The sequence below is a fragment of the Bos indicus x Bos taurus genome, chromosome 3 (assembly GCF_003369695.1).
Source record: "Bos indicus x Bos taurus breed Angus x Brahman F1 hybrid chromosome 3, Bos_hybrid_MaternalHap_v2.0, whole genome shotgun sequence".
In the NCBI taxonomy this organism is placed as follows: Eukaryota; Metazoa; Chordata; class Mammalia; order Artiodactyla; family Bovidae; genus Bos; species Bos indicus x Bos taurus.
The window spans coordinates 120,068,439-120,081,248 of NC_040078.1; the positions used below are offsets into that span (position 1 = coordinate 120,068,439).

The 12,810-nt window shown below is 47.0% G+C and overlaps 1 protein-coding gene across 9 annotated transcripts in view; it reads left to right on the forward strand.

Annotated features, from left to right (window-relative positions):
• The window catches only part of SNED1 (sushi, nidogen and EGF like domains 1), a 75,409-nt gene that overhangs the window by 17,682 nt on the left and 44,917 nt on the right, over positions 1-12,810 (forward strand). For all 9 annotated transcript variants that reach the window (XR_003510472.1, XR_003510471.1, XR_003510473.1 and 6 more), the window contains exons 2-3: positions 9,880-10,167; positions 12,579-12,719. Coding sequence is in view for 6 of the 9 variants with exons in the window: in XM_027538164.1 (XP_027393965.1) it covers positions 9,880-10,167; positions 12,579-12,719 (429 nt within the window). In the remaining 3 variants the exon portion in view is untranslated. The remainder of the gene's footprint in view (positions 1-9,879; positions 10,168-12,578; positions 12,720-12,810) is intronic.

Genomic DNA, 12,810 nt, shown 5'->3' on the forward strand with positions numbered 1-12,810 from the left:
TCAGCCTGCAGAATCTTTAGTTGTGGCACGTGGGGTCTAGTTCCCTGACCAGGGATTGAACCTGGGCCCGCTGCTTTGGGAGCACAGAGTCTTAGCCACTGGAGCACCAGCAAAGTCCTTCTCACTGTGGTTTTGAGTTTCACCTCCCTGACAGTTAATGATGCTGAGCATCTTTTCATGTGGTTATTGGCCGTTTGTATATCTTCTTTGGAGAAATGCCTATTCAAGCCCTTTGCCCTCTTTTATTGGGTTGTCTTTTTCTAAAAACATTTTTTACAGCAGTGAGAGTATGGTACAGAGACTTCCCATATGCCCTTTGCCCCCCTCGTCGACCACCTCCCTTTTATCAGCATCCTCCACCAGAGGGTACCTTTATTGTAACTGATGAACCTACGCGGACGTCTGCAGTTTGATTCAGGCCACTCTTGGCGCTGTGCGTCCTGTGGTTTGGACCAATGTCTCGTGCTGCTGTCCCTCGAGTCGGGGCAGCACCCCTCCCCCAGCCCCGCGACCGCCCTCGTTTACCGCCTCCACAGTGCTACCTTCGCTACAATGTCACACTGTTCGAATCACACTGTGTCGCCTTTTCAGCCTGACTTTTTACTTAATATGCATGTAGGTTTCATCTATATTTTTTCATGATTTCACAGCTCATTTTTTTTCAGTGCTGAGTAATATTCTGCTGCCTGGATGGACCACAGTTTAATTATTTGTTCATCTACTGAAGGTTATCTTGGCTGCTTCCAAGTTTGGGCAGTTCTGCATGCAGCTGCTGTAAACATCAGTGTGCAGGTATCTGTGCGGACAACAATTTTCAACTCTTTTGGCTAAATTCCAAGAGTCACAACTAGTGGATCACGTGGTAAGAGTATGTTTAGTTTTCCAAGAAACCGCCCAACTGTCTTCCAAAATGGCTGCGTCGTTTTACTTTTGCCCCATGAGCAACGAAAGAGAAACGCTGCCCCGCCTCCTCCCAGCCCTGGCGCTGGCAGTGTTCTGGGTCCCGGCCGTGCTGACAGGTGTGCAGTGCTGTCTCGCTGTGTTCTGACCTGCGTTTCCTTGGTAGCCTGCGAGGTGGAGCATCTTTTCCGTGTGCGCATTCGCCATCTGCACATCTAGTTTGGTTGAGGGGTCTGTGAGGCTTCTGGCCAGTGTTTGACCAGGTTGTCTGTTTTCTCATTGTTTAGTTTTGAGAGTTCTTCTATATTTTGAATAAATCTTTATCATGTTTGCAAATATTCTCTCCAAGTCAGTCTTTTCTTCCCACTCTCTTGATACTAGCCTTCACAGAGCTGGACTTTTTATTTCCTTTATTTACTGCATTAGTAGAACTTCCAGTACGATGCCGGAAAGGACTGATGAGGGGAAATCCCTACCTGGTACCTTCCCTTAGCGGGAGAAGGTCTAGTTTCTCAACAGTAAGTATGGTGTTAGCTGCAGGGTTTTTTTTATAGACATCGTTTATCTTTATCACGTTGAGCAGGTTCCCCATCTTCCTAGACTACTGAAAGCCTTATCATGAATGAGTGCTGGATTTTGACAAATGCTTTTTATGCATCTATTAATATGATCATGTGATTTTTCTTTTTGAACCTCTTAGTTGGTGAAAGTCATTCAGTCATGTCTGACTCTTTGCGACCCCATGGACTGTATGGGCCATGGAATTCTCCAGGCCAGAATACTGGAGTGGGTAGCCTTTTCCTTCTCCAGGGGATCTTCCCAACCCAGGGATCGAACCCAGGTCTTTCGCATTGCAGGCGGATTCTTTACCAGCTGAGCCTTGTAATGTGATCAATCAAATCAATTGATTTTTGAATGTCAAACCAACTTTGCATGTCTAAGATAAATCCCAGGTACGGTTGTGGTATATAATTCTTTCTATACAGTGTTGGATTTGATTTGCTAATATTTTGTAGAGGATTTGTATATCTATATCCATAAGAGATATTGGTCTCTGGTCTTCTTTTCTTGGAATGTCTCTGTCTAGTTTTGATCTTAGGATGATGCTGGCCTCATAGAATGACTTGGGAAGTAATACCTCAGCTTCTGTCCTCTAAGAGAGATGGTAGAAAGTCTGTATCATTTTTTCTTAAATGTTTGGGAGAATTCACCAGTGCACTCCTCTGGGCTCGGTGTTTTCCATTGGAGAAGGCTGTCCTCATTGATTCAGTATCTCTAATAAACATGGGCCTATCCAGATTGTCTGTTTCTCCTTGTGTGAGCACTGGCAGATTATGCCTTTCAAGGAATCAGTCCATTGTACTTTACCAAACTTGGTATCAAATTTGTTGTTGTTGTTTAATTGTTAAGTCATGCCCAACTCTTTGCGACCCCATGGACTGCAGCAGGCAAGGCTGCCCTGTCCTTCACCAACTCCTGGAGCGTGCTCATTGTGTCGATGATGCCATCCAACCATCTCATCCTCTGTCATCCTTTTCTCCCCTTGCCCTCAATCCTTCCCAGCATCAGAGTCTTTTCCAATGAGTTGGCTCTTCACATCAGGTGGCCAAAGTAGTCAAGCTTCAGCTTCAGCAATTGTCCTTCCAATGAATATTCAGGGTTGATTTCCTTTAGGATTGACTGGTTTGATCTTCTGGATGTCCAAGGGACTCTCAAGAGTCTTCATGGGGTCGCAAAGAGTCGGGCACGACTTAACAACTAGACAATTCAGAAGCATCAGTTCTTCAGCACTCAGCTTTATGGCCCAACACTCACATCTGTACCACATTCACATCTGTACATGACTACTGGAAAAACCGTAACTTGGACCAGATGGACCTTTGTTGACCAAATGATGTCTCTGCGTTTTAAAATGCTATCTAGGTTTCTCACAACTTTTCTTCCAAGGAGCAAGCATCTCTTAATTTAATGGCTGCAGTCGCCACCTGCAGTGATTTTGGAGCCCAAGAAGACAAAATCTGTCACTGCTTCCACTTCTCTTCCATTTGCGTGAAGTTACAGGACCAAATGCCATGATCTTCTTTGAATGTTGAATTTCAAGTCAGCTTTTCACTCTCCTTTTTCACCCTCATCAAGAGGCTCTTTAGCTCCTCTTTATGTTCTGCCATTAGGGTGGTGTCATCTGTATATCTGAAGTTGTTGATATTTCTCCTAGCAATCTTGATTCCAGCTTGTGCTTCATGCAGCCTGGCATTTCGCATGATGTACTCTGCATATAAGTTAAATAAGCAAGGTGACAATATACAGCCTTGTCATACTCCTTTCCCGATTTTGAACCCAGTCCATTGTTCCATATTTGGTTCTAACTGCTGCTTTTTGACCTGTATACAGGTTTCTCAGGAGACAGGTAAGATGGACTGGTAGTCCCATCTTTTTAAGAATTTTCCACAGTTTGTTGTGATCCACACAGTTAATGGGTTTAGTGTAGTCAATGAAGCAGAAGCAGATGTTTTTCTGGATTTCCCTTGCTTTCTCTATGATCCAACAGATGTTGGCAATTTGATCTCTGGTTTCTCTGCCTTTTCTAAATCAAATTTATAGTCATAGATTTTTTTCATATTGTGTGTGTGTGTGCTCAGTCATGTCCAACTTTTTGCGACCCCATGGACTGTAGCCTGCCAGGTTCCTCTGTTCATGGGATTTCCCAGGCAAGAACACTGGCATGCGTTGCCATTACCTCCTCCATGGAAACTCCTCCACCCAGGAATCAAACCCACATCTCTTGCATCTCCTGCATTGGGAGGTGGATGGGTTTTTTGTTATTTTTTCCACCACTGTGCCACCTGGGAAGCCCCTATCTCTTCATTATCCTTTCAATCTCCACGGCATCTGTACTAATATCCTCTCATTTCTCATATCTGTAATTTATGTCTTCTTTTTTTTCATAGATAGCCTGGCTAGAGGCTTATCAATTTTATTCATCTCTTCAAAGAGCCAGCTTTTGTCTTTGTTGATTTTTTAAATTGATCACCCATTTTCAACTTCATTGATTTTCCCTGTAATTCTTATTACTTCTTTTATTCTGATTTTTTGGATTAAATCTGCTCTTCTTTTTCTAGCTTCCTAAGGTAGAAACTTAGATTATTGCTTTTAGCCTTTTCTTGTTTCCTAATACACGTTTAGTGCTCTACATTTCCCTCTTGGTACTGTTTTCACCGCATCTCACAATTTTTGATAAATTAATTTTTATTTTCATTTAGCTCAAATGTTTCTTAACTTCTCCTGACATTCTTAATGCCCATGTGTTGTTTAGAAGGGTGCTGTGTAACCGCCATGTAATTGGGGCTTTTCCAGTTAGTTTTGCTATTGACTTCTAGTTTAATTCCAGTGCGGTCTGAGAGCAGATATGTAGAATTCTTATGCTTTTCGGTTTTTTAAGGTGCATTCTATGGCCATGGATGTGGTCTGTGAACGTTGGTGAGTGCTCCTTGTGAGCATGAGGAGAATGTGTATTCTGCTGTTGTTTGGGGAAGTGGTATGTTGATTGTATCTAACTTTGATAGTGTTGTTGAGTTTGGCTATGTCATTTCTGATCCTCTGCCTGCCAGGCCCATCCATTTCTGGTGGAGGAGTGTGGAAACCTCCAGCTACAATGGTGGGCTTGTCCATCTCTCCTTGCAACTCTGACAGCTGTTGCCTTGTGTAGTTCAATGCTGTTGGGTGCACACACGTTAAGGACTGTTATATCTTCTTGGAGAACTGAGCCTTTCATCATCATGGAATGCCATTCTTTATCCTTCATAACTATGCTTGCTTTGAAGTCAGATCTGTTTGGGATAAATATAGCAACTCTTGCTTTCTGTTGACTGTTGTCAGCATGACACGACTTTCCCCGTCCATTTAGCTTTCATCTACGTGGGTCTTCATATGTAGAGTGAGTGTCTTGTAGGCAGCTATGGTCAGGTCTTGTTTCTTGGTCCACTCCGACAGTCTGTCTTTTCACCGGTGGTTTTAGACTACTGATGTTCAGGGTGACCACAGACACGGTTAGCTTAACATCTACCACGTCTGTTACCATTTTCTATTTCTCACCTTGGTTCTTTGTTCCTACTTTGTCTTCCACTCTTTCTGGCTTTGTGTGTGTGTGTTTCTAATTGAATGATTGGCGTACAGCAGTGTTACTTCCACAGGCAACACGGTGATTCACTATTTCTGTACATTACAAAGCGATCGCCACTGCAAGTCTACTTACCGTCTGTCACCACGCCAAGCTATCACACTGTTGCTGACTGTGTCCCCCACGCTGCACATCTCATCTCCGAGACACGGTATTGTGCAGCGGAAATCTGCACCTCCTCTCAGCCCCTGACCTGAGTCACTCGCTGCCCCACCACGCCTCTCCTCTGCAACCGCCTGCTTGTCCCCACGAGTCTGCTTGTTTATGTTTGCTCATTTGCTTCTGTAAGTTCCACGTACAACTGAAGCCACACGATACTGTCTTGTAGATCTGACTCAACACCCACTAAGCCCAGCCGTGTGGTAACAAGTGGCAAAGCTCCGTGCTTTCTTAGGGCTCGGTGATATTCAGTTACTATGTATCTCCTTCTCCTTCATCCATTCATCTGTTAGTGCTTACTTTGCCTCCATATCTTGTCTGTTGTAAATCCTGCTGCTGTGAACATAGGCTGCACTGATCTTCAAATTAGTACTTTTGTTTTCTTTGGGAAAATACCCAAAAGTGTAATTGCTGGATTATATGGTAATTCTATTTTAATTTTATGAGTAACCTCCACACTGTTCTCCATAGTAGCGGCATCAATTTAAATTCCCAGCAACAGTACACATGGGTTCCTTTTCTCCACATCCTCACCAAAATATAAATTTTATGTGTTTTTGACAATAGCCATTCTGACAGGTGTGATGTGATAACTCATTTTGGTTTTAATTTATTTGATTATCAGTGAAGTTGAGCATCTTTTCATGTGTCTACTGGTCATCTGTATATCTTCTTTAAAAAAATATCTATTCAAGTCTTCTGCCCATTTTTTAAATCTGGTTTTCTTTTTTGTTTGATTGTTGTCAACACTGAGTTATGAGGTCTTTGTATATTTAGGATATTAACGCCCTTGTTGGATGTACAGCTTGCAAGTATCTTCTCCCATTCAGTAGGCTGCCTTTTCATCCTGCCTATACTTTCCTTTGCTGTGTAAAAGCTTTTTAGTTTGAGTCCCATTTGTCTATTTCTGCTTTTTTCCCCTTACCTGGGAAGACAGAGTCAGAAAAGAATTGCTAAGACTGATGTCAGAGAGTATACTGCCTGTGTTTTCTTCTAGGAGTTTTATGGCTTCAGGCCCTACATTTAAATTTTTCATTCATTTCGAGTTTATTTTTATATATGGTGTGAGAAAGTGGTACAGTTGAGTCATTCGCAGGTAGCTGTCTAGTTTTCCCGGCATCATTTATTGAAGAAGCTGTCTTCTCTCTATATTTTGCCTGCTCTGTTGTAGATTAATTGACCGTGTGTGTGTGGATTTATTTATGGACTCCCATTCTATTCCATTGATCTAAGTGTCTGCTTTTGTGCCAGGGCCATCCTGCTTTGATTATTGTAGCTTTGTAGTGTAGTTTGAAATCAGGGTGTTTGAAACCTAGACCTTTGTTCTTTCCAAGATTGTTTTGGTGATTCACAGTCCTTTGTGTTTCCATACAAATTTTAGATTTATGTGATCTGGTTCTGTGAAATTTGCCGTTGCTTTTTTGATAGGAATTGCACTGAATCTGTAGATTCCCTTGGGTCATATTGTTATTTTAACAATATTAATCCTTCCGATCCATAAGCACAGTATGCCTTTCCATTTGTTTGTGTTGTGTTTAGTTTCTTTCATTAGTGTCCTATAGTTTTCAGAGTACAGATCTTTTACTTCCTTGATTAGATTTATTCCTGCCTATTTTATTCTTTTTGATGCAACTATGAAGGGGGTTGTTTTAACTTCTCTTTCTGATAGCTCATTGTCAGTGCATAGAAACACAGCAGATTTCTGGATATTAATTTTGTAACATTCATCTTTATTGAGTCAGTTTGTTAGTTCTAATTGTTTTTGGTGGCATCTTTAGGATTTTCTAATATATAGTATCATGTCATCTGGAAACTGTGACAGTTTTACTTCTTCCTTTCCAATTTGAATTCCTTTTATTTCTTTTTCTTGTCTGATTGCTATGGCTAAGACTTCCAAATACTGTATTGAATAATATGGGGGAATTCTTTGTCTTGAATTTTGTCAAAAGCATTTTCTGCATCTACTGAAATGATCATATGATTTTTATTCCTCAATTTATTAATGTATGTATCACATTGTGTTATTTGCAGATTTTGAGCCATGCTTAGGTTTTGGTTTGCCTACATAGGCTGCCAAGACATTGGGCCACCTCAATCTAATGACTTCTTTGTTTAATTATGTTAAGACAACTAGTCCCAGTATATGTTCAAATGACACTACAGTACTTCTCAGGGAGTGTGGATGCCTTTGTAACAGCAAAACAATGCTCATCACCCCTCTCCTTTGTGTCGTTGCTGTCACGCCTTTTACATATCATATGATTGGATCCATTATTGGTTTTATTATTTTAGAGAGACTGTTGTCTGTTAGATCAATTAAGAGCAAGTTTTAATTTTACCTTCACTACTTTAGTCCTTCTTTATTAAATATATTATTCGAAAGTATTTTTCTGTTTTGTGGGGGGCCTTTTACTCTGCTGATAGTATCTTTTGATGCACAAAATGTTTTTAATTTTGATGAATTCCAGTTTGTCTACTTTTTCTTTCGTTGCCTGTGCCTTTGAGGTCATTGCCAAAGCCAATGTCGTGAAGCTTTTGCCCTACATTTTCTTAATGAGTTTTCTATTTTTAGCTCTTATATATAGACCCTTGATGCATTTCAGTTAATTTTGTAATGGTGTTAGGGAGGGATCTAATTTCATTCTTTTGCAGAAGAATATCCAGTTTTCCCAGTCCCGTTTGTTGAAAAGATCGTCTTTTCTCCATCAGATGGTCTTAGCACCCTTGAAAATCACCTGGCCGTGTATGTGAGGCTTCTTTCTGGGCTCTCTGTGCTGCCCCCTGACTGTCTGCCTTCTGGGCTCTCTGTGCCCCTCATCTGTCTGCCTTCTGGGCTCTCTGTGCCCCCTCATCTGTCTGCCTTCTGGGCTCTCTGTGCCCCTCATCTGTCTGCCTTCTGGGCTCTCTGTGCCCCCTCATCTGTCTGCCTTCTGGGCTCTCTGTGCCCCCTCATCTGTCTGCCTTCTGGGCTCTCTGTGCCCCCTCATCTGTCTGCCTTGTGGGCTTTCTGTGCCCCTCATCTGTCTGCCTTGTGGGCTCTCTGTGCCCCTGATCTGTCTGCCTTCTGGGCTCTCTGTGCCCCCCTGATCTGTCTGCCTTCTGGGCTCTCTATGCCCCTCATCTGTCTGCCTTCTGGGCTCTCTGTGCCCCCTCATCTGTCTGCCTTCTTTGTGCTGGTGCCGCACTGTCTTGATTACCATGGCTTTGCAGTCAGTCTTGAAACCAGAAAGTGTAAATCCTGCAATGTTGGTATTCTTTTTCAAGACTATTTTGGCTTGTCTCTTGATGGAACTTTAAAACCCGCACTTTATTTCTCTGAATATAGTAAAGTTTGCTCTTTTAGAGTGCGTGTCTGGTAATTCCAGTTTCTGCTGTCCCTCTTCCTTCTGCTTATTCCTATTAGCAGTTCTCACTTCCTTGTCTGCCTGATCATCTTCGACTGTGTCCTGGAGTTTGTATTTGGGCAAATATTTACAGGAGTAACTCAAGGCCTCAGATGCCATTTTCCTCCAGGCAGAGTTTTTCTTTACTCCTGCCAAGAACCTGGTTCCCTGTCAGAAGCCATCTTAATCTTAGCCCCGGGCTTGCAGTGCCTGGATGGCCCAGGTGAAGGGAAGGTGGGGTGAGTGCCTGCCTGGGGACCATCCACTTCGGGCTCACCCTGATCATGACGGGGGCCTCAGCCGCCCCAGCCTCATGTGGGGTCACCAGACCCCTCGCCTCGAGCTGGCTCTGAGGTTTGGCGTGTGTCTCTTTCCCTCCATGAGGCTACAGAACTTCAGGGGTGGCTTGCTTCTGCTGCTCCCACAGCTGCAGACGCCCTCGCCTCAAATACCGGGCTCACCTCCAGTCTCCTGTTGTCCGAAGCTTGGAATCGAAACGCGTTCCCGTGTTCACTCTTTGCTGCCTTTCCGAGGTGTATTTATTAGCGTTTTTGGTTGATGTGGATCACAGGGCCTGCCCTCACCCCAAGGGTTGTTCCTAAAAGCACAGTTCTGACCAAGTTTCCCAGGACAGGTCATGCGGGTTGACAGCATACTCTGTGGTCATTAATTCACTCATCTTGCCCAGCCCAGGCCAGTTCAGTATTCACACCGTCCTACAGGTGAAAAGCCAGAGCAGAGAGAGGCAAGGCTAACCTGCCTGCTGGCTGCACAGCTGGAGAACGTGGGGTTAGCACCGGACCCCCTCATGTCTGACCACAAAGACGCCGCCCCACCTCCTGGGTCCACTGTGAGGCGTCCTGAGCACAGGCGTCCCCATCTGGCCACTGAGGCCCTCCCACCCCCTGGCCTCTTTCTCGCCCCTGCAGACCTGCTCAGAGTCTGCCCTGCCCTTCTGAAGCCCCTGTCAGAAGTCGGACCAAGGAGCTAGGGCCACTGGGCAGGTCTGAGCCCCCCACCCTCCCACACCCAGGGCACACGCTGGAGGCTCCCCACCCCACACTGACAGCCCCAGGCCGGGCAGCATCGGCAGCAAACAGGTCAGAGCCTGCACCCCAGGAGGGGATGGAGCAGGCCTGGGGGCCCCAGGTCAAGAACCAGGAATTGTCGCCATCCTAGGAATGCCTGCCCAAGGCTGGCTCAGCTTCAGGGGCTGCCTGGTGGCTGAGGCTTGGCCTCTCTCGCTTTCTGCCCCAACAGGTGAACAACAACGGGATCATCTCCTTCCTGAAGGAGGTTTCTCAGTTCACCCCTGTGGCCTTCCCCATTGCCAAGGACCGCTGCGTGGTAGCGGCCTTCTGGGCAGACGTGGACAACCGGCGTGCAGGGGACGTGTACTTCCGGGAGGCCACGGACGCAGCCACGCTGCGGAGAGCCACGGCGGACGTCAGGCGCTACTTCCCCGAGCTCCCGGGCTTCTCAGCCACCTGGGTGTTCGTAGCCACTTGGTATCGCGTGACCTTCTTCGGAGGCAGTGCGTCTTCCCCCGTGAGTGTTCCGTCCTGGGGGGGTGGACATCCCTCTGGGGCCCAGGGTCTCCCTCCAGGCCCTTGCCTTGCTGGGCTGGGCTGGATGTCATCCCCGTGCCATGCCCAGAGGGGACAGTGGGGCTCAGGGACAGAAGCCACTTGCCCAGGTCACAGGGCCAGGCTGGAGGATGGCGGAGACGGGACCTTCCCAGCCTCCTGGAAACCACCTGCATCCAAGAAAAGGCCAAGTGCCCTGGCGTGGCAGCTCACATACCCGGGTTGCAGATGGTCTGTTGGGGGTTTTAACAGGAGAATGACGGCGAATCAGGAAATGTGCGCTCTTTCTGTAAACATTACTACAAAAGAAATATCACATGAGTGAACTTCTGTTTACAAACGGCCCATTAACATTTCTATACTTCCTTTGTTTCTTCTTCTTTTTTTTCTTTTTACCTTTGTTTCTTCTTATCTCTGCTGCTGCTAAGTCACTTCAGTCGTGTTCGACTCTGTGCAACCCCATAGACGGCAGCCCACCAGGCTCCCCCGTCCCTGGGATTCTCCAGGCAAGAACACTGGAGTGGGTTGCCATTTCCTTCTCCAGTGCATGAAAGTGAAAAGTGAAAGTGAAGTCGCTCAGTCGTGTCCGACTCTTAGTGACCTCATGGACTGCAGCCCACCAGGCTCCTCCACCCATGGGATTTTCCAGGCAAGAGTACTGGAGTGGGCTGCCATTGCACTAGTTTGTAAGAAAAATGTCTTTTTAACAAAAGGTAAAAGAAAAGCATCCACAACCCCGGCAGCAGGCAGAGCCATTCAGCAGGTGCTCTTGTATACAGAGCCACAGGACAGAGAGCACACGGAGCCACCTAGGGTCTGCTGCTGTGTGAGCGCTTCCTGCGGGCACTCTGCATTCTCTGTTCTTCTACGAGTTTGATTATAGTTTAACCTCCGCAGAGTCATTTTACCTATTACCTCTCCGCCTGGGACGAAGGAGGTGCCCAGGGTCCCTCCTGAGCGGACGTTCTCCTCTTTGCAAACCCAGTCTGTTCCAAAATGATTGTCTTGTGAGACAGGGACCCGAGACTCTGGGCTTGGGGTGGAAGTTGGTCTGGGAGCTGGGAGGCAGGAAGCCCTCTTCCCCAGGGGCAGCTGCAGGAGCAGGTGGGTCCACAGAAAGTAATAGTCCGGCTTCAGGCACGGCCTTGTCCTCCTCAGACGCCTGGACCTGCCAGCCTGCAGGGCCCCCCACCGGTCTCAGCAGCCGGGGTCCTGCCCCCCAGACGTCCCCCCACGCCAGCCAGCAGCCAGCCCGTCTCCTCCCTGACTCCCAAGGCCTAGCACTAAGTCTGCCTTCCTGCAGGCGAGCACTCGGTCTCCGGGTCACCTTTCGCCGTGGGGCTCCCCGCGTGCGTGCCCCTCAGCGTGGCGGCACTGCCCTCGGGCGTCCCCCCAAGGGTGCTGCACAGCCCCCAGTGGGTCGTGAAGTCAGATCCTGCACTCAGCACTAGAAGGGAAATGGCTGCCCGCAGAAATCTAATCTCTGCTAAAAGTGTGCCGTCACGCTCGCGAAAGCCACAGGCTGGTGAAATGCCGCAGCCCGGCACCCGGCCACACACAGTACCAGTCCCTGCCTGCCGCCCACACAGGGTTTTCTAGCTTCACACACCGTTGATTTCTAGCAATGGTGAGTCATCGGCTACTTGCACTCTGTTGTGATGTTCTATGCGTATCCTTAGCCGGTTTTTCTGTAATGTTTGTTCTTTTTCTCATTGATTCAAGGAAGTTCTAGCTGCATTAAAGACGCCGCCAGTGCCTCTGCCACGCGTATTGTAAAAACACTTTTCACTTCACTGTTCGTCATTTGGTTCGACCTTATGACACTTTTTTGGAGTCAAATGTACAAATCTCCTTTTTGGTTCTTGCAGTTAACAAACGTCAGGCTTAGAAATCCTTTCGTGAGACGCTCTGCGTACTTGCCTATACTTTCTCCCCGGGCGCCGATGGTTTCCTTTAAAACCTGACTTGATGGGGGTTTATTTTCCTGAGCTAAGTTTCTCCGTGTTTCTTATTTGTCCCGCGATCTTTTCTTAAACAGTTTCACTCTGCCCAATCTGAAATAGAACCTCTCTGTATATTTTCATGGAGGAGGATTCCATGAAAATCAAGAAACTTAATGAGGAAAACTGCTTTTCCTTGTTTCCCCTTTTTCTTTTTACATGTTTGCTCATTCCACACACGGTGGTTTGTGGGTTTGGTCAAGCAGGCACGACCCCTCAGTGCCCCCAGGCCAGCAGGCACAGGGCCTGCTCTCACCGTCTGTGGGCCCCACACCCCTCAGTGGGCTTCAGGCCCTCAGCAGGCGTCAGGCCCATGGGGGCGAGGTCTTGGGTGGGCCGGGGGCTCAGGCCCCACTCAAGCCCCTCTTTGCAGGTCAACACGTTCCAGACGGTGCTCATCACGGACGGCACGCTCTCCTTCACCATCTTCAACTACGAGTCCATCACGTGGACCACGGGCACACACGCCAGCAGCGGGGGCAATGCCAGCGGCCTGGGGGGCATAGCGGCCCAGGTAGGGGCCCTGCTCCCCATGGCCAGGGCTATCACGAGCTGGAGAGGCAGGCAGCTGTCCCTCCCCCCACACACACCCAGGGCAGGGCCTC